Below are 22,880 nucleotides of genomic sequence, written 5' to 3' on the forward strand. Positions count from 1 at the left end.
TGACATTTATAACCCAGGAACAAAAATTGTGTTACATAGTGTTATCTTACTTACTTACATATTTAGGCGATCCCTCATTGGCTGAGTAGGATAGTCTTCCAGGATCAGTATTCCTGTGGGCCTGTAGGTGAATGTGGAGCCCTATTCTTGATCTGCATCTTTTTCTGCAGTGAGGGCATTGGTTTCCAGATCAAAACCACAAGTGTTAAACCCCTGAATGTGGAGTCCGATTGTACATGAAAAGAGCACAAGCACAACATAAAATCCAAGAAAATACCATAGGGTTTATTTTCTGGTTTCATGGTCCTGGTCATAAAAATGTCATATGATTTGCCAGGAAATTGATATCTAGAACAAGAAAGACATAGATAGAATCCATAGGTTATAAGCAATTCCCAAACTAGTTTTGAGTACACAAACATGGTTTTTGGTCATTTTAAGGACTGGGATGTCTCCTGGTGGGGTTTGGTGTGTAGACCTCTGAAGTTACCCACCCTTGTTACATACGGTAATGATTTCCTTCGTCTTGGAAAAATTGGTAAGAACCTTTTGGAGAAAAAGCACCAAAGTCTTGTGATATCTTTTTAGTAAAATAAAAATTGGAATCAGGAGGGGCAGATAAAGATGAATATCAGGAAATGTCAATGAACACAGTGGTGCTCATTGGTATTATGTTGAGACCACCAGAGTTTCTTTCCCCCACTATTCTTTGATATCACAGCTGCTCAGTTAAGGGTGCCAATTACTTGGCTGAAACAACTGAAATGCTGGGACTAGTAGAGATATTACTATAAAACAGGGCAAATTTGGCAGTTGCACATCCCTTAGTCTCACAAATATCACTGAGGATGTCTAAGTTGGATGAAAGCAGCTGTTTCCAAATGACTGATGTAATACTGAAAAGAGGAGAGCTGCAGACCTACATGTCATTCCTCACTGTCTCGGGACTGAATAAGAAAGGGGAAATACTGCCATTTTTCTTTCAAATAAATAAATAGAGTGGACTAGAATGAGTACAGAAAACACAATCACTGGAAATGGAAAAGAGCATTTGCTGCATTTAGGTATTAGCATGTAAATAGCCACCACTCATTGGATGTTTCTCTTTGAAACTTGCTGATTTTAAAATGCTCTGAAGTCTGCAGTACTGTCTTAGCTTGGATGAATACAATGACTGGACCAGACGTCTATAGCGCATTGATACATGAATATTAAAAGGAAACATGTTAAAAGGGTGCCTTAAATTAGTTGCAATTTGAATTTCAGATTAGCTTTTTGGCAGGACAAAATGCAAAATTGGTCCTCTTACTTTGAGGTTTTGTGGGGTTTTGATATAGAACTGTCTCTGCAGTTATTACTGTCGTTTTCAAAGACTGAAATGTAATTATTCCTTTAACATAGGCCAAAAATTAGGTCATTCTGTATTACTTAATTTTGCTCCATTGTAAGGAGCTCCTAGCATCTGTGAACATCTATCTTCAGTATTATCTTTTTATCCATTCTCATTGATTGCACTTCTTTTTACAGAGAAATTGCTTTCACTAGACAGCTTCATGAAAAGGCCCCTGAACTAAGCTATTACTACATGGGATTTTATATTCATTCGTGCCCTAAAATGAGATATAAGGTAAGACTGAAGTTGTTTTATTAGAAAGTCTGAGTTCAACGTGATATTTGAATTGAGCGTTTCATGTGCTTATGACGTTATGTTCCCATTGAGTTGTTCCATGCTTTTGCTTGGCGAAAATGGAACTGGCCGCTGTTCAGTTTGGTATAAGCGCTGAGATTATTTTCCAGTTGTGTCTGCATAAGAGGCATATTGGCTGAAATCCACAGCACTAAGCAATAGTGCTACATGCTGTGTGGATAGTAAACTTTAATTTCTCAAATAGCTGCCCCTTTGTCACTTAGCAAACTACTTTTGAAATGGAGGCTACTTTCAAAGCAGCTTGTGATATTTGTAAGTTTATCTCTAAAGGCAAAACATTGGTCAAAACTTTCAGTGATTTGGACGTTCCTGAAATGATTCAAGTTTTATCAATTTTGTTCAAGTGGAGTGTAACTCGTTCAGTATATTTTGTATTGCTGTGAATTGTGTAATGTTTAAGAATACATACACAAGGTGTTATAGAATCCTTTACTCATTGGGTTATGCAATTAAGCTTGCTGAAAATAAAAATACATAAACCAACATGCCGGTGTCCATTGGATTTATTTAAAGCCTCCTTTTAGATTGGAGAATGTTAAATTTTAGATTGGAGAATGTTAAATTCTATGAAAAATGGAAATACAAGCCATATTTCAGAGGAAACATAGTTTCCTTCCTTTGTATAATGAACATCATAGCTAGTAAACAAACACTAAAAATTATTTGTAGTAGTCTGTAAACATATTACTCTCTTTTAGTGTTTGATTACTAGCAATGTTCATTATATAAAGGAAGAACACTACGTTCTCTCTGAAATATGGCTTGTATTTCCATTTTTCATGAGGTCTGTTTAATATTCTGTCACCAAAATCCTATAGACTCAAAACGAAATCACAGTGTGAATTGGTGGGCTACTCTTTACAAAGTACTTATAACAGCAGTTTTAATGCTCATATTATTTCCAGACGTGCTTATATTTCATCGAGGGAAGCTTGTAGATGGATTTGTATGTAATATAATAACAAAGATACAATGCAAAGGCATGGTACAGAATTCAGAGACCCTAAAAGGGCTCTTTTAATGTTTGCCCTTGTAAAAGGCAGGTGCTGTTTTATGAGTACTTTTGACATATAACATAAGTCTTTTATATGGTAATTGGCCATTAAAGAAGCCACTGATCATTTCATTAAGAACGGTTTTGTCCTCTCCTGCTCTCCTCCTTCCTGGCCCCTGTTTTTCTCATACCTCGACCTGTTTTCTTCTAATGCTCCCTATTCTTAATTTGTCCTTTCTTGTTCTTGTTTGAAAAAGGGAAAAGAGTGGTCTCAATCGCAGTTGTAACCCACAACTTCCTGAAAAGCAGCCAGTGAAGGGGAAGTGTGTGCTGGCTGCCAGGCAGGCAAGCCAGCTGGAGGGGACTTGAAATAGAGATTTATGGGCTTGGCCAAGGCAGAATGGAAGGCTCCTTTCCAAGTTTTCACCTGCTTCCTTCCATGTCCAAGTGGGGCCAGCCTGACTTTTCAAGTCCTCAATCGCTAACAGTCTTAACCACTGGCTCGGATGGTTTCCTAGGCAAGAGAATTGTGGTTCCCCCTAGCTAGGTTGCCAGAAGAGTTACAAAAGCCAGGTCTCCCCATTCCCCTTGCTAGAATTATTTCCAGGTGGCTAAGTGGCAAGGTAGTTATACATTTGAGATACTTTGATAAATTTGAGTACTTCTTATATTAAAATAATGTTAGCCTTTTAGTTCCCACAATAACTTTGCTTGGGTCTTCTAGATAGGCAATTCTTCTCCAAGAGTAGATATCCAAATCTTTAAAAAACAAGAAGGATCAAATGGTTTTTTTGTAATATTATTTTTTAAATATATCTCAGTTTTTAAAGGTCTACATCCCTTCAACTCAACCAATCTATCCCTCCAGATTTGTCTTACAACTGCGTTTCATTACTTCCATTGATACAACAAATTTCATTGCAACAGTCAACCATTTCTAAGTCCATTGGATCTTCCTTCTGATGTGATTTAAGTCATTTGTTTCTAATTAGTAACAAAGTGCAAAAAAAGGGGATCCAGATTATATTTATTGTTCTGGAATAATTAAAAGTTGCTATTAGAGACTAGAATAGTTTTGAGCAATGGGTATATACTTGTATAATGATAGTGATTGGTTTCTGTGCTTAGAACTTCTTAACAATCTTATCAGATCGATAAACTCCAATCAATAATGTCTCTGGAAGTCTACCTTACCCTTTCCCCCCTACACTTTGTTGTAACTAAGTTCCCTACTGCTTGTGTTTCCAATTTTCCTACCTCTATTTCTATTTTAGATTGTAAGCGGGGATTTTCATGCCTTCTTGAATCCCCCAGGATTCCAAAAGAAGTCACGAGGATGTTGCAAGAGATCTTAATTGGAACAAAAAACATATTATTTGAACTATAGACCTAATGATTTTTATCCCAGACCTGAGATAACTTAGTTATTTCAAGTGTTCCTTCAGGGCAAAAATATTGAGAAAGACTGGTGTAGAAGGCACTGTATATAAATACATAGTTCTATAAAAGGAATAAATCTTCTTTCAGTGACAGCTTGTGGGTGCTGTTGCACTCATTGACTTAAAAGTGATGATTAGGTGGGTCATAAAATTGACATGTGTTGTAAAAGGATAATGGTGAAAGAGTAACGAGAAGAATCCTGGTGTTGGAAAAACACTCCACGCATGCTCTGATTTGTGCTATCTATATGAAATCAGTTCATTGGAGTTGTTACAAACATTTTTAATTCCATTGGGAAATTTTAGATGTTAACTAGTCAGAAAATAAACCGTGAATCCTTGATAAGAATCCTGGAGAAAAACAGAATGTTTGGATTTGAATAGTATTATCTGTCACATAAGTGTATGAATTTGCCATATATACTTGAGTATAAACCAACACGAAAATAAGCCGAGGAGCCTAATTTTACCACAAAAAACTAGGAAAATGTATTGACTCAAGTATAAGCCGAGGGTGGGAAATGCAGCAGCTACTAGTAAATTTCAAAATAAAAATAGATACCAATAAAATTACATTAATTGAGGCATCAGTAGATTAAATGTTTTTGAATGTTTAGATAAAACTGTAATTTAAGATAAGACTGTCCAACTCTGATTAAATCATTATTCTAATGTTCTTCAGTGTAAATGTGCTTACATGTCCTTCCAATAATCACTACAGTTTATTTTAACTATTCATTTTGGGGAAAATGCTGTGTGTATGTGAATAAGGAAAAGTGGGAAAGACTGGTGCTGAGAGAGGAGGACAGGAAGGTGTGTGCTGCGTCGAGAGAAGATGAGAGGAAGCCGCACGCTGCGCCAGAGAGGAAGGAGACCTGGGTTGCTGTGCAGAGAGGTGAGGGTCCTGACAGGAAGGCGTGGGGCTAAAAGAAGCCCTTTCAGTCCCATGCCTTCCCGCCAGGACCCTCACCCGAGTATAAGCTGGGGGGGGGGGGGGGTTCAGTCTAAAAAAAGGTTGAAAAACTAGGTTTATATTTGAGTATATACAGTACAGTACTAGTCTAAGGGAGGTATAGAAGAGCCACGTTAGTAGGTTGTTATGACTACATCTAAAATATGTATATGTATCCGGATTTCATGCTTTAGGCCAGTGTGACTCAAAGTGGTGGTCCATGGATTGGTACTCATTTGTGAACCATCAACTGCTGTTCTTATATGAATTTGCAGGAAAGAAAGAACTACATGCACCCAATGGCACAAATATGACACATAGGTATAAAAATAACCAGTACATAGCTTCAGCAGCACTGCTTAGGCAGCAGCTTCACTTCGCATGACTCTTATCGAATATACTCTTGTCCATTGTTTCCTTCAAATCAAGCAAGTCTTCATAATAAAATCCAGTTTTTAGGAACAAGCATTCCTAACACATTTATTAGAATATCCTTCTCATGCAGTTGACAGCAGAGTTAGATAGTCCTGTCTTTGCATTTTCAAGCTTCGTAACAGTTGGCATAGCGGTCTGTTTCAAGTAAGCCCACAAGACCTTAGATTTGAAAGGTGATTAAGAACTTCAAGGGTTTTTCTTTTTAATTGGTTTCTATATATAAATTCGCAATATGTTCTGTTATGTTTAATTAGCTTTGTAAATTGGGAAATTAGTCCTTGAAAACCTAGGGTCAGCTGTTGTATAGTCATCACAATCTTCTGTCCAAAGGTGATCATGTAGTTCAGCAGCAATCAGTTGTTAAATACGGAGAGTCTGTTTCTTGTCAGGTTAATAACCAGAGCTGGAGTTCTTTCCATCAAGCCGGTCATCTTCTCTGGTCAAGTAAACTGGCCAGAGAAGATTCAGTTATGTTGAATGATGTGACCTGCACTTTTTACATTGTTAAAGAGGAATGTTTTGCAGAAGGGAGAAATTCCAGTTTTTCTCAGACTTTTACACTGAGGGGTGGGGTTTTTTTTCAAGCCATAAATAATTTGTTCAGTACTGTCCAGAAAGAGAGCATAAATTGTTGCGGAGATCATCAACACAAAAAATACCTGGTTTTGCTGTGTTCCTTGAAGTTATTTCTGCCTTATGGTTTGGATTTTAATGCATTTGTTTATTTATCCATATGTATATGGATATGCAGCATTGAATTGTTGCCATTGTAAGGCCACCCTGAGTCCCTTTCAGGGTGAAAAGGTGGGGTACAAGTGTGATAAATAAACCAACAAACAAATAAATAAACAACAAATTATGGTGATCTTAAGACAACTCAGGAGCCCTGGTGGCACAGTGTGTTAAACCGCTGAGCTGCTAAACTTGTTGACCGAAGCTCACGTCAGGGAGCGGCGTGAACATCTGCTGTCAGTCCCAGCTTCTGCCAATCTAGCAGTTCGTAAATATGCAAATGTGAGCAGATCAATAGGTAGTGCTCTGGCAGGAAGTAACAGCACTCCATGCAATCATGCCGGCCACATGACTTTGGAGGTGTTTACGGACAACGCTGGACAACTGGACTTTACCTTTACCTAAGACAACTCAATCACAAGTTTTTCTTGGCAAGATTTGTTCAGATGGTTTGCATTCATTTTTTTCCAAGGTGGAAAGAGTGTAAATGACTCATGGTCACCTCGTGGTTTTCATGGCCAGCGGGGATTTGAGCTCTGGTCTCCAGATTGCTTCACCATGCTGGCTTGTACTTAAGAATATTTATTAGATCAAAATAGAAAGTTTCCTTAGAGGACTTTTATGTGTATCATCCCCAACTTGGTTTTTCCAGCCCAGATCCATAGATATTGATTGACTGCATATCAAAAGAAGTCTGAGATACTGCTTTATATAAGTCTACATGAAATGCAGATTCTTCTTTGGAACCCTGCTCATCTAACATGTGAACTATGTATGCTCACTGATCTCCTCTATACAACCTGATCCTGACCTCCCACACACAGCTTTTAAGCCACTGCTTACTATGTTATTTCATGTTTGTTTGTCAGTTAAGAGATTAACGCCCCAGATCTGCCACATTTGAAGTAATTGGATCCATTAATATGAATGAAAATAGAGAGACTCTCTCACATACGTTCCATCTTTCTTGTACTTTTGTCCTAAAGTTGTGTAAACCTCTTTTCCTTGGTTTGGCTAGGATCACTTCCTTCCAGTCCAAAGTGAGCCTTCTCATCAGTTACTAAAGTACAATAATGACTCAAAATATGCTACCATCTGCTGAGCAAAACAGAATATTGTCCTAACAAAACTCATTTTTAGTGGTTACCTGGCTTTTCCATCTAGAAATGTGATATTCTTTCCATAATTGTTGTGGAGATGTGCTGATCCAGCTTTTGGCAAATGTTTGTATGAAATACAGCCTTCCTAAGCTAAATTATGCTGGAACTACAAGAAATGTTGGAAAAGAACTGAAACGTATAACTCAGTAGCTGACTGTAAGGCGCTTCAGCTTAATTCTATATACCACAGAATGTTGCCTTAACCCAGACCATACTATTTATCTATCTAAACTCTTGATGTCTAGTCAGTAGCTGTGATATCCATAAATTATTTCCCTCAACCGTCAGCAACCTTTAACTTGTACCTAAAGCACAGGGAGGTGGTTCTGAATCTGGCTCAAGGATGGAATCTTTGTAGTGATACATTATGATATCTTCTTAAATAAGTACATTCTATTTGGCTGGGGAAATTATAATTATTATTAAAACTACAGAAATTCTAGGAAGTTTTCTAATAACAGATTTTTGGAATGCTAAAATTTTGTAGCACAGTGTTGGCAATACATATCACACAGCAGTTGCTGACAGATAGCAATCACTTATCTCCCCTCTGAGTCCTATTAATTCCCCTGGATATTCCCATCTGAGCACAGAGCTATGACTTTCACAAAATCTGCCCAGCACCCTAAAATTACAGTTTTCCTTAGCTGTCACCATATCATTCTTGAAATAAAATTCAGCTGTAAATGGAACACAGCAGTGAAAGGACTGGGGGTATTTTGCCTTCTGCTGAAGGCAGCAAAATATGTTGGGATGTGTTGTCAAAGGCTTTCATGGCCAGACTCACTGGGTTGTTGTAGGTTTTTTTTGGGCTGTATGGCTATGTTCTAGAAGTATTCTCTCCTATGGTATTCTCATCTATGGCAGGCATCCTCAGAAGTTGTGAGGTCTGTTGGAAACTAGTGCTGGACCACTCTAACAACTACCATGTCAGGCTACACAGAAAAGCCATTGAAATCCACAAGCATGTGTTGACCAGTATTAAAAAAAACCTGTAAAATTATAATATTAAATAAAGGAACAACACTCAAACACAGGGGAACTCCAGACAAGAAACAATCAGGGACAGCTAATCACCTCTCAACAAAGGATTCCCCCAGGCAGTAACAAGCCACACACACACACACACACACACACACACACACAAAACCCCTGTCAGGCCATCAAATGCTAATCAAGGTGGCCAGTTGAAATATTCAGACCTAGCTCCAACAGACAAGAGTACTTTCTCCCACCATGGGCTTTCAACAGATATATAAACCCAACTTTCCTAGTTTCCAACAGACCCCTCTAACTCTGAGGATGCCTGCCATAGATGCAGGCGAAACGTCAGGAGAAAATCCTTCTAGAACATGGCCATACAACCCGAAAAACCTACAAGAACCCTATGTTGGGATCACTTTGTTTGATTAGTTGGATGACAAACAAATGCTTGTTATACTATGTGAACAAGTCTGTCGAGAAGTTAAACAGTCTATTTTCATTTGAGACTGGAAAGACTTATCTGAGACTTCAACATTGTTCTTGGGATGATATTTAGCTTGCATCTAAGGATGAATCCTCAAACTGGAGGTGAGGAATATCTCCTTACTATATGTAGTTTGTAATTTCATAGCTAGAAGGATTCCATCATCCTCACTATTTTTGTGGGTTGCTCTCTTACTCTATAGCAGCAAAAACAATACGCAGTTCTGTGGCACCTTGAAGGCCAGCAAGCGTTACACGGCATAGGCTTTCATGGACTTAAGGATACTCCTACACACTTAGTGTTATGATACTTGAACTATGTAAATCTGTTGGTCATTTGAGTTCACATTCAATTGAAATATAACTAGAGTTCTCCTCAGTGGGAAGGACTGATCTGATCAATCCCACCCATGTAGTCTCAGAGTCAGCATAGCACACTTGCAACCAAGTGGGATCAGAGCATGAAATGTGTCAGGGGTGGTGTGGTGTGCTACTTCTTGCACAGTAAGCACTTTGTTTCCTCTTTCTTCTTTTGCTGTGGCTTGGATGAGCTCTGTGATAGTATTTTGTTAAAAACACAAATTATACAGTAGAGTGAACTAAAGCCCAGACTATGTTCCCATGCCTTTCCCTCCAATATTGTTGTCTCCTTTTGCTTTAAAAGGTGCTATCAGACAGATCCTACTTTATATTCCTTTGGTTGGGTACATATTGTTGTATGTGAACAGTATTTGCCACTTTTTTTGTTTTGTCCTTCATTAACCTTAAGCTTTATATAAGTTGTCTAAAGATACTCATTTTGTTTTTTAAACTAAGCTTCCTTGCCCTGTGGCATTTCCCAGGATCTCTTGGCATGTACATTTTCATGCAAATTAGCTTCAATTTAAGCTCACAATGTCACTTTATTTTGGCCAGCTTTCCACCTTCTGAAAATGTTTCCATTGAGTTTGCAGTGTTATCCCCCCAAAACGGTCTACTTTGAAGTGTACAGTAGAACTAACAGTTCCTAAAAATATTATGTCTCAGTATGTTTTAGAAAATGTTCCCTTATACTTGAGCAAAGCGTTTTAATAGATGCTTTATCCAGATTTGTATAAAAGCCACAGGGAATGTAATTATTTCAATTGGTCACTCCATTTTGTTCTAATAACATGGCTTGATATCACTTGGAGAGAACAGTAGAAAGGATTCCAAAATGTCAAAAATGAAACAAAAGGCTAATTCATCTATGATTAATCATTATGCTAAATGCTTCTGACGGGCTGTGGTCTCAAGCAGAAGGTGTTTTTTATTGTGCAGTGCTTGAGAACCAGCTTATGTGGTTGGGTTTTTGGGGGACTCAGCAACTTCTCAGCAGCACTGAAAGTTTGTACAGTAGTAGCCGGCATCTCCACATCCGCAAAGTCAAGCTTTGGCAGCCTAAATCCCCTGAGCTCTGCCTTTTTCACAGTTCCCTGACTGTGGAATTTAGTTAACCTTTTTCAGTAAACTTGGCTTCGCTGCCTAAGCAGAAATGGAAAACCACAGCAGAGCAAAAGCCCAACAGGATGTTGTTTAGCCACATTCTCTTGTGAGTCTGCCACTATTACACTGAAAAGATTGCACATCACTTGCCAGTCCCACACACAAAGTGTTGGCGCTTTCTGTCTTCCTGATGGAATGTGTAGTAAGCATCATCCTATTTTAACTTACTTCAGATGGCAATTGGCAATTTAGTAAAAAATTAATGGAGCTATGATGATAAAGGCTTATGATACAGATTCTCTTGAATGAGTACCTTTCTTTAGTTGTTCGTTGTAGCCAATATCCAGAAAGTATGTTAGAATAAAACATGCTGATATTGTATGTAAAATAGTTAGCCATGCCAAATGTGAAAAGGCTGAACTAAAGCAATACTTATTAGAACTATAGTGTGAGCACCCTGTAACCCGCCCTGCTAGATACAGATAGCATTGATAAGCCGGAACCTTGCCGGACCCCCCTTGCCTCATTGGTGTCAGCACTAGCCTTGTACATGGTGGGTTTGGGACGAAAAGTTCCTACTGATAAAGGGAGGGTACGGGCAGATGATCTGGACCATTATGTGAAGTGGATGTGAAATTGAGGCTGACAATGAGAAATGATGCAGGCAGATGATGTGAACCATTATGTGAAATTGATGTGAAGTTGAGACTGATTCTTTTAATAGATAATTCACATAGTAGAAGCTGTGATATCTATAGAAAAAGGTATGCTTAGATGGTACAGTGTTTATTTTAAGAGAATATGCTTAGACTGGAGATGTCTGTGATGTGTTGATCATCCAAAAGGAGTGTGTATACTGTATAAACTACTACTACGTAACAAATAAACAAGATAAGCCTGTTTTATCATTTTTCTGAAAGCCAAAGCTTAATGTGATTCCTATGGGGAATGCAGATCTGCTTATAGAGATGGTATTCTTTGATCTCAGGAGACCAAAATAGTATACTCAAAGATGGTATTCTTTGATCTCAGGAGACCAAAATAGTATACTCAAAGGCACTCTAGCAACAGATTGACAAGCATAAATCAAGGAACTTTGGTCCCTTAACTAAGAGATGAGGTGAGGAATTCATTTCTAAAGATCATGAAAGAACCTCACTAAGGGCAGATAAGAATATATGCTACCTAATATAGATCAGCTTTGGAAGATACCATTGATTGTGCTTCCATCTGACAAGCATTTACATAGGATCAATCTGTGTTAATGAGGAACCTATACATTGATTCTTCTGATGTAAAAAAGGGAAGGGACATTTGTTACTTTATAAACATTTCACAGTAACTGAGAAAAAGTCCAAATAATTATAGCTGATCAATCACAGTATAGCAGGAAAGAAGACATGTTCTATGCAAAAACCCAATTAACTTCGTCCTTTGATTTCATGTGTGCTTCTGCTACCCCACATCAGTTATCAGTCAGCGGAAAAATGGTGGCTTATATCAGAGCTACTAAGAGTGGAGAAAGATGCTAATCCCTGAAGAGTTTCATAAAAGGAAAGATGGGCACAAATATGGTACCTGTTTCTGGCACACTAGGAAAAAAATTGTTGAGATGAACTACGGACATTATTGTGTACATATCTAACATCTGACAGTGTGGTATGATGAATAACAAAGCTTTATTACCATGATGCTTATGTATATACATTAATGGTTGGAGTAGTAGGGCACCGTCAGTAGACTTTATTGTGTTAATGACTGATGATGGCCAAATATCACCGAGTTCTAGTCTACAAGGGAGTGTAAGTGTGGAGAATTTGAGCTTCTGTGATCACTGTCCTATAGCATTTTTGCCAAGGTTAAAAGATCTCATATGCGTGTTCGCTTTTTAACAAGGGAGAGGAGACTTTCCAATTAAATTCATTGTGGGACATATTGTGCCTGAAACTTCCCAAGGGGAAGAAACATATTACAAAATTGGTCTGTACTCTCACAAGGGCCACAGGCATAATTCTAAATAGTTTTTTTAAATATTATAAACTTTGGGGGAGGGGGTTAAAAGTAACATAAAGGGGGAGAGATTACATGTGAAGTATGATAAATTTAGAAATAAGCAGTCTTCAAGATTTACCCATGGTTTATAAATAAACCTCTGTTGTGTATTGTAGTGCTTTTAAAACTATTTCATGTGTGGGACTAGCATTTTTCTTTTTCCATTTCTTTAAAAAAATATATTTATTTATTTACTATATTTCTACCCCACTCTTCTCACTCCAAAGGGGACTCAGATAGACTTACATCTATGCCAAAATTCAATGCCGCATTGCAAATACAAATAAACAAATAAAAACATGGAGCAATAAAAACATATAAAACATATAAATACAATTAAAACAGATTAAAACATAGTGCCATATTAAAGTTCAATATTTGTGACTAATCTCTACAAATGCTTTCCTGGACCAACAGTAGATGGCTCATGGACTGGCACTGGCCAATTGAACACCAGTTTGAATATTATTGGTTGGTAAGATACAATTTCAGCATCTGAATTGTCTAAATCAGTGGTTCTCAGCCTGTGGATCTCTAGATGTTTGGGCCTTCAATTCCCAGAAATCCTAACAGCTAGTAAACTGGCTGAGATTTCTGGAAGTTGTAAGCCAAAACATCTGGGGGCCCACAGGTTGAGAACTACTGGTCTAGATTGTGTCGCCATAGATGGTACAAATAGATGGAACAATTGCCACAGTTAACTAGGGCAGTGCATATGTCTTCACATTCTACAGAGGTACTTCTCCATTACTTTATTTGATCAAATCACATTTAAACATAAGATATATAAAACAGAACTTGTTTAAACATAAGTAGGGTTGCAGTGTAAACTATATCAATACCAGATGTGCTATTTTATTTTATTTTATTTTATTTTATTTATATCTGCCTTTCTCCCAGGACAGGACTCAAGTTGCTTTGCAGCAAATTAAAATACAGTACAGCTAAAAACTATTTGTACAAAAATTAAACAACAATTAACCAACAATTGTTTTAAGAACTCTAAGTTAAAGGAGTTCAAAACACATTTTAACATCATAAAAGAGATAAAAGCACAATACAATTAAAATTATTTCTTGGGAATGGGAAGTCAGCAGGGAAGGACAAGCGGGAGGGAGGGAAAGAAATAATACCATTGTGCTATATTTCACCCATAACAAAAGATGAAACATTTATAATACAATTGTGAAGTTTCTTTTTCGAAAAAACAATCCTTTAGAAATCTTTCTCCGAGAAGTTCCACCCCTTTCTCTACTTTTGTTCCTTGAACTCTACTTTGAACTCTACTTTTGTCCCTTTGCCGCAACTGAAGGAAGCTGAGGACAATCCGGAAAAGTCTAAGAAGTAGAGAGATAGTGGGGCACTGTAAAAACAGCTGATTAATTGGGAATATAAGAAATTAATCTAACTGGGACATTCCCCGCCAAGTCTGGACACTTGTTGAGTATGCTGTGCATTATTTGAGCATTTAAAGATTTCCCTGCCAGTTGCTGCAAGCTAAGAAACTCTTTATCAGTTGATATACATTTAGTGACTGATTGAAGCTGTTCCAGTGAGTGCCAACAATATATCTGAGAGATTCTTAATCCTGTAAACCTTTACACCTTGTACTTTAAGTTTCAGAATTATTATTTCAAAGACCACTTTGATGTTACAAGGGATGCTACCTGCTAATACCATGGATACCTTTCAGTGATAGCTTTCATGAACTTAAGTTGCTTATCACTTATGCCATTGTATGACTGTGAAATGTATCTTGTGAGTCACACTCTCCACTTGTATTTGGAAGCGGCAGAATCACAAATGCAGTAGCTACTGATGACAGAGCACATTGTGAAAGTCTATTGGCTACATGTTACAGGAGTGAAAGGCAACTTGCAAGGATAAAAGCAAAGCTCTCTTTTACATACCCATGGAGAAAAGAGAGAAGGGTTTATTTCCCTCTTCTGTATATAGATATCTCGGGACTTTTTACATACTCATGGCAGGTCACATTATAGCAACCATTCAAGGATCTTCTCACTATCCTGTTAGGAGAGTTGAACTATTCTGAAAAATTGAAACCATAAAATTCAACAATCAAAACAATTTAAAAGGGTAATTTAAAGGGTTATGCTTTCACATATGTCCAGAAAGTTACAAGAATGGGAACTTACCATAAATGTGAAATGAGCATTCCGCAATCTTAGAATAACATGGAAGAAACCCCATTTTCTTATACCTTTCAAATGGACCTCCTCTAAATGCATATAGCAGACTTCTGCACTTCTGGATTCCCATGAGAGCTATAATATATATCATCCACAACCATGGCTATGACTGCTATTGATGGGGATGGGGATCAAACTATCTAGAAAGTAGTGCACCGGGAGCACACTTTCCATTTCCATCCCCCAAAACTGAAGTGACATCATATGGTCCTCATTGACATGACTCTGTTCAGTTTTCATTACAGACCTGCCAGTTTGGTAAAATATAAGACAAAATGTTCATTCTATTAAGATTTTTCAGTTTGTCTGCAGTGGACCTTGAACTGAAGCTAAGTTTAAGATGGTAAATTTTTATAGGAAGGTGACTATAAAGTTTGATTTGAAAATAACTTGACCATCTTCTATGGTGATATTTCAATATATACATATAACTCTTCAAGAGTTTGGGGAAATGCACATGGATTCACAATTTTTGTATACAAATATGTTTAGGTTAGACTGCTTATGCTTTCATACACACACACACACACACACAATTATATAGGTAAAGGTAAAGGTTTCCCCTGACATTAAGTCTACTCATGTCCAACTCTAGAATGTGGTGTTCATCTCTATTTCTAAGCCAAAGAGCTGGCATTGTCTGTAGACACCTCCAACGTCATGTGACCAACATGACTACATGAAGCACCGTTAGAACTGCTAGGTTCGCAGAAGCTGGGCCTAACAGTGGGAGCTTACCATGCTCCCCAGATTTGAATTGGCAACCTTTTGGTCAGCAAGTTCAGCAGCTCAGTGGTTTAACCCACTGCGCCACCAATTATATAGACCAGTGGTTCTCAACCTGTGGATCCTCAGCTGTTTTGGCCTACAACTCCCAGAAATCGTAGCCAGTTTACCAGCTGTTAGGTTTTCTGGGAGTTGAAGGCGAAAACATCTGGGGACCCACAGGTTGAGAACCACTGATATAGACATAAATATAAAAACATAAGTTCTATACATCCCCCCTCCTTTATTCTCTCTCATCCCCGTGATCCCCTTTTCCAGAGCCATCTCTTCTAAAATCTCACCAAAAGTTCAGTTCTTCATGCAGAGGTAAATTCCCATCTTTTTTCCAATACTTTTTCTAAAAAATCTTCTCCAGATACATTCAATGCCATTTTTCCCTAGTCCTTTATTTACTTTTAAATTTGATGTTAGTTAGTTATTCAACTGCTTATATTTTCTTTGTCATTAAGTAATGTGTGGAATACATTTTTATAATTCGTATTGTGTTAATTTTTTAAGAGTGTAACACACAAACATTAGAAAGAACATGAACCTTCTTCCTTTCCATTTATTTGTGTCTATATTTGTTGAAATGTGTTTTAATATATTTTATATAAAATATATAATGTTCATTTGTTGATTTATTTATTGTGTCAGAAGCAAATTGAGAATACAATTATATTGGATGCAAAAACCATAAACAACGTGAAAAGCTTGGCATTGTACTAAAATTTCCTTTGGCCAGAAGCTGGCCACTTTGAGTTCCTCTGGTGTGGCTGTAAGAAGGTCCTCCACTATGCATATGTCAGGCCTCAGACTGCATTGTAGTAAGTGGTCTGTGGTTTGCTCTTCTCCACACTCCCATGTCGTGGACTCACTTGTTGATAATCTAACACATAAACAATAAAAGAAATATATTAACCTCTCACCCCCATTTTTTTCTGGATAATCTGTGTGTGCTTAAAGGTTCAAATTTCAGGCCAATTGAGGAAGAAAAAAAGGGGGCTAATGGCATCTGAGTTATTAGGGGTAATTTGACTACTGCTGTCAAAGAGAGCTGCCAAAAAGATTAATTCCAGATTCCCATAACAAGCCCAAGACAAACCGTTCTTGAATGAGACACTGGGGAGAGTTTTATCATGCCTAATCCTTGTCCTTGTACAGTTCTGCAGTTGCTAATCACAGCAGAATACGAAGATGATTTCCATGAATTATATCAAAACTAGAGGACAGCTAATGTAATGACTCAAGAGTTGCTAAAGCATGCAGACGGCTTTTCTTTATCATTGTCGCATTGGGATTACATAAATATAATTTACTTTTTTTGGAACCCTCACTGTTTTCTTGACCCATTACAACTCATATGTTTTGCAAAAAAAAAAAAAAAAAAAAAAAGCATTGCAAATGCCCTGATGTAGCAACTGTGTTGTAGTTTGTAGACTTTTCTTCTAATTAATACAGCAGTTTCGTAGATAGTGCATATTAGGTTTGAGTTACAGCTGGCACTCACCACACTGTGTTGGTTTGCTAAAGAATTCCCTGAGTTTTTATGTTGTAGCAATTCATTTGTTGTTCATCTTTGTCAGTTTTTGATATTGATTCGAATGACATAATTGGCTTTATATTCAGTGCCCATCCTTAATGCTTACAGAAGGAACTAAGGCTTTGACTGTATGTCTGGTTAACTCTCAGCGTATATGAAAGAAGTTCAAAGTTAAAGAGATCATACTCAAGCATCAAAGATGATGCAGTGACTCAAGAAGAAAAATGAGATGCCAGCTGGTCAGATACAAAAACGTGTTCTTGTGGATTTCAGGATTTTGCTTTCAATTGAGTTGTCTGCAGATGTTAAATTAAGGACAATTTCATTTAGACGCAAAGGGATCTCGTACCACTTTTGAAACTGAGATATGAAGTTGGTAGCATCAGCTTTTGTAAAGTTAGTCTACTTCTTTAGCTGAAATCACCCCATGCATCTAAGGAAGTAGTCTTAGTTTTTGTTCATTCAGTCGCTAATATGCTAGAAGATCCCTTTGCTTACTAATAGTCCAAACCAGTGGTTCCCAAACTTTGGTCCTCCAAGTCCCAGTGTTCCTTACCTTGTTGGGGCTTCTAGACGCTGAAATCCAAACTACCTATAACCTCTGTTAATATTAAATTAACTAGTTAAAGGAGTTAGAATACATTTAAGGGATATTTTACCTCCATGCTTATATTTCTGATAAAATATCTGAACGAGAGCATTAAACTTGTCATAGGCTTTATTTCATAATTTACTAAAGTAACTATTGAGCTGTTTGAGAGCCACACAACTTGCTTTTGTAAGTACTAATAACTCCAGTGGCTCCTACATGAGCCCAAGTCTAGTCTAATTACAATCAGGTAGACTTTTGCGTGGCGCCTTCTTCACCATAACAGTATCTAGGGTCTAATAGAGTTTTACAATGTTGTACTAAATATCGTGCCAGATAAAAGAGCCAGCTTTTATTAAACATTTTTTGTTTGTGAGACGGGTTTGATGATGAAAGCCAAAAGGCTTTTCAGAGAGTTTGTTTTATTTTATTGTGGCATAACTTGTAATATTGGCGAAACTGGCCAACTGCCATCTTTGTTTTGTAAGCCTGAGAAGTCAGTTGTGCAATTGCCATCATTTTTGAGCAATACTTAAGGTTAGGTTTTTCTACAGCAGAGGAATACTATACAACCTGGATTGAACCATCTGTTTTTAAGGGTGACCTAGACATATTTCTTCCACTTACATGTTGCCAACTTTATCTGTGTGCTGGCTTGCATTGCCATAATGTGTTGCACTTGGGATTGCATTAAAAGCTTTCTGGTACTCAAGACTAATTCAGAATATGAGAGACCATTCTACTAGGTTTCCACTTGTGTTAGGAACACATTAATCCTTAGAGGGCTGTACTTGTCTTCTGATCCGGTTATGAGTAAAATATGAAATCATAAAGTTTTGGACCAGAATTGACTTCCTTCATATCTCAGTGTTTTCCTCTCAATTATTTTATGCTGACATGAAACGTAGTGGATCCATGGTGAGGTTTTAAATTGGACTGTATGCCAAACTATTTTAAGTAAGAAAAAGCAGTGACATCTTATTTTACTAACCAGTGGGATATTTTGATCTTAATTAAGCTAGAAATTCAGTGTTAGTATTAAGGAAAATACATTTGTAGTGAAACAGGGTTAAAATACAAATACTCTCAACTAACAATATTTGCCCTTGTTAGGTGGAATAGGGATTTTTTCCCTTAAAACCTCTCTCTATGTCCCGTTCAGAGTTTAAGATCATCCGGGGAGGCCCTGCCCTCGATCCCGCCTTCTTCGCAAATGCGTTTGGCAGGGATGAGAGAGGGCTTTTTCTGTGGTGGCCCCCTACCTGTGGAACACACTCCCCAGCAAAATTAGGTCAGCTCCATCCCTCCTTTCCTTTAGGAAGAAGCTCAAATCATGGTTTTGGGAGCAGGCATTCAGGTAACAGGCTTGTAATGCAGTTCTCAAAACATTGCAATGTTTTGAGAACTGACTATTGACAGGCTTTCGACGAGGTCGTTGGTTGCTGAATCAGACTCGGATATGACAATATAGTTGATAATAATGTTTTAAATGGATTTTAACCTAATGTTTTAACCTACTCTGTAATGTCATGTTGTATTGTGTTTTGTATGTGTTGGCATCAAATTGTTGCAGTTGTAAGCTGCCCTGAGCCCCCCCCCCCCCTCGGGGGTTGAGAAGGATGGGATACACATGTTTTAAATAAAATAAATACATTTTATTGTGGTGGAAATCTGAGTAGCCTGGTACATACCAAACACTTTTAAAAATATTTTGAAAACAAATTTAGAATCATAGAGTTGGAAGAGACCTCATGGGTTATCCAGTCCAACCCCTTGCCAAGAGGCAAGAAAATCACATTCAAAGCACCCCCGACAGAAAAGAAAGTTGTTTCCATGGCAAATTATGTCATTTTTTTAGTGAAGCCTATACAGACTTCCTTCATTTCTGAAAAAAAAAAAGATATGAATCAATTTTTAAGGTTTCAGTCCTCATTTTCTGATGTTCCTCGCATTTCCACTGAAGAAAGAAGGAAAGAAGTCCAGGCTCAGAATTTTCTCTTGTTACTAAATAATGTCTGTTATCCTTAAATCTGTAGAGGTTTGTTTTAAAATATATTTCATAGGGGAAAAATATTTTATGAAACTTAGGAGGAAGTGTGGCTCAGCTGGAATATAGTACTTAGATGGCATTAATAGACAGTGTCAATAAATAAATAATACAGATAGCCTTTAAGTTACAGACAAAATAGGTTCCGTAGGTTTGTTCTTAAGTTGAATTTGCATGTAAGTTTGAACAGGTACTTTTTAAAATACAACTTCAGCCATATAGATAGATAGATAGATAGATAGATAGATAGATAGATAGATAGATAGATTCATAGAATCATAGAGTTGGAAGAGAGACTTCGTGGGCCAATCAGTCCAGATAGATAGATAGTTCTGGATAGGATAGGATAGGATAGGATAGGGAAGGGTTAACACCCCTGTAGCATTTGTTTTGCTATCTGTGCCCCTGTTCAGAAGATTTCACCTCATTTTCTGTCCTTGTGATAATTAGATTTTGAAAAATGTGTTGGTAAAAAAGTATTGGTAATAATGTGTTGGTAAAAAAGTATTGGTAATAAAGCTTCAGTGGAGACACCATTTTCGAATAATAACTCTTTCAGAAGTGAATTTCCTTTCTGAGGGGTAGATTTCTCTCACGTCCTGCTTTCTCACTCCTGCTCTTAACTATTGAGTTGAATGTTAAGTCGTATGTATGTAACTTGGGGACTGCCTGTAGCCCAGTTACACTGGGTCCTTGGTATCTGTTGGGGTTTGGTTTGAGGACACAAATCTCAGATGCTTAAGTTCTATTAATGTACAGTGACCCAGTAAAATGGCATTTCTTATATAAAATGACAAAATAAATGTTTTATTTTGGAAATTTGGGGGGATGCTTCATGGATAGTGGCATCTACGGATGCAGAATGCATTGATGCAGAGGGCCAACTATATTACTGATAGCTTGCTACAAAGAAAGACAGAGTGGGCCTAGAATATAGAAATGCTTTAAAAAACCCTAATTATATTATGGGATAGCAAAGGGAAAACATGTTCACACCATATTTTTTGTAATGATTGAATAGGATTTCTGTTCATAGAGAAACAAAGGCATTTACATAGTTATCAGTAACATAAAATATTTTTTTAAAAGTTTAAGTAATTTGATTTTCCTTATCCATTCTGCTCGCGTGCATGTTTCTAATACTTTATTTCTCTTTTTACCTGTCAGTCAGTTGGATATTATTATTTCATTTTCAAATAAACAATTTAGACATCTTACCTCAGTAGACAATCCATAAAACATTCTACTTCTGTCATCAGCAGTCTGGGATCAAGGTACAAAAGCAGCCATAGACTAAATAATGTTTATTGGTCTTGAAGAGCTAATTGCTTAATTTCATTCCTTTGTTTTAGCATAGAGCGAAACCCTAAATACCCTTCAGAGAGTTCTGTAGTTTTTTTTCAGATCTTAAATAAAGCACCCAGTAGTGACTTTCATGATGGCATGGTGATGGATTGTTTATAATCCTTCCCATTAAAGCTTCTGAAAGATTTCAGCAACTTCTCACTTGAAATGTCATGGAATCTATTACCCAATTGTCTGTCTAATAAGAAAATTATAAGGAATTACACTGATTAACTGAAAGTGATCCCATTCAGCAAATGGCAGTCATTCCATATCTTCTGAAATATCTTGTGGATGGAATGTGTTCTGTTTGTTTTTATCAGAAGCATGGAAACCCTTTCTGATTCTAGGAGGAGAATTTAAATGAAAAATGTATAATCAGGCATTGATGACAAAGATCTAGTATTAATTCATTGATCGCACTTAGTTGAAGAAGTCGAAACATAAAACAACATTTTTAAAGGTTGATATGATCATGTAGATCACAGCCTGGGAACAAAAGATATACTTTAAAAAATCTAATGAGTTTGTCACATCTCCTTTGAACAAGATATTAACATATTTTATCACTAAATGTGTTGGAAAATCTTTCCAAAGATTTATGGTAAATGTTCCATGAGAAAAGCTGCTCCCAGCTCACTTGGATTTGTTTCATCCCTACTTATAATTACTTTAGCAGATATTTATTTTTCATTAAGACATAAGCTCTTGTAAACCATCTTGGGTCCCATATTGGGAGAAAGGTGGGATATAAATTAAACAAATAAAATAAAGATATGAATAATAAGCTAATTGTAATTATACACTGTATTCTGCATTGTCGTATTCCCAAACATTTGAAGGAAGACTGTAATACAACAGTGATGAAGGTAAATTCTTTAAGATAGTATACAAAAACTTTCAACAGAAGGTATTTCATTAAATTACCTCTCTAGGGAAGTTAGTAAAATTTGCAAAATTTCCTTGCTGCTCTAAATTAACAGAACACACATTTTGTGAATTTTTTTGAATTTGATTTATAGGCTTTGAGGGAAATTTTCTCAAGACTTTCTTCCTACAATATTTATTTATTGTGTCAGAAGAGAATTGAGGATACAGTTAGGAGCATTTAATTTGATGCCTATTAAGAAGAATTTCTATCGTGTAATAATATATTGTGGGAGAAGTTTGGCCGTCCTTTTTCCAAATTATGAATTATTTCCAAGCAATTTCCTCATCACTGCATAATTTGGAGCATGTTCTACACAATCTTCAAGTTTCAAGAACTTGCTTTGCATCCATACTTGAAATGATCGGGAAAACAAACAATATGGCCATTCTTGTCTGTGAGGCCTTTAAAGCACTGGAATGATTAAGGATGACACTTCAGGTATTCCTTTGAATCTGATCCTGATTTTGGACGTCCAAGGTTTCCTAATCCCTTTGAAGAGTTTTTGGAGGAAATCCCCAGTCCCACTTCTACTGCCAAAATTGTTGTTACCCCTAATTATACTTGAAGAAGGTATTAGTTGATCTTATATAATGAATATCTTAGGATGGTTGAATAAATATGTAAGATTCATCCACATTGGTTATATCATTTAGGTTGTTCATCTCTTAGTAATGTGGTAACTCTCACTTGTGAGAAAAATGTCAGGTTGTACCTGTAGTCAAATAAGTTATAATATTTGTACATTCATTAGTTTTTTGTACTTGAAGCAGCACAAGGAAAATCTTTGGAGTACAGTGTCCCAAATAGTAAGTTCTGGGCTTTGTTTTTAATTGAAGATCTCATTGTAACTATTCTTGAAGAGAGCTAGTGTGGTATAGTGATTGAGTGCTAGACTAGGACTCTGGGAGACCAGGGTTCAAATCCTCTCACCCCCAAGAAGCTCACTGGTGACTTTGGGTAATCAAATTCTCTGAGCTTCAGAGGAAGGTAAAACATGAAGCAATCTTACTAGGAATAACTTATGATAAGTGCCCCTTGGGGTCACCAT

The 22,880-nt window shown here is 37.0% G+C and overlaps 1 protein-coding gene across 1 annotated transcript in view; it reads left to right on the forward strand.

Annotated features, from left to right (window-relative positions):
* ATE1 (arginyltransferase 1) overlaps positions 1 to 22,880 on the forward strand; it is a 115,826-nt gene that overhangs the window by 57,875 nt on the left and 35,071 nt on the right. Inside the window, exon 10 of the mRNA XM_060768554.2 lies at positions 1,528 to 1,627. Within this exon, the coding sequence (XP_060624537.2) occupies positions 1,528 to 1,627 (100 nt within the window). The remainder of the gene's footprint in view (positions 1 to 1,527; positions 1,628 to 22,880) is intronic.

The sequence above is a fragment of the Anolis sagrei genome, chromosome 3 (genome assembly GCF_037176765.1).
Source record: "Anolis sagrei isolate rAnoSag1 chromosome 3, rAnoSag1.mat, whole genome shotgun sequence".
Taxonomy (NCBI): domain Eukaryota; kingdom Metazoa; phylum Chordata; class Lepidosauria; order Squamata; family Dactyloidae; genus Anolis; species Anolis sagrei.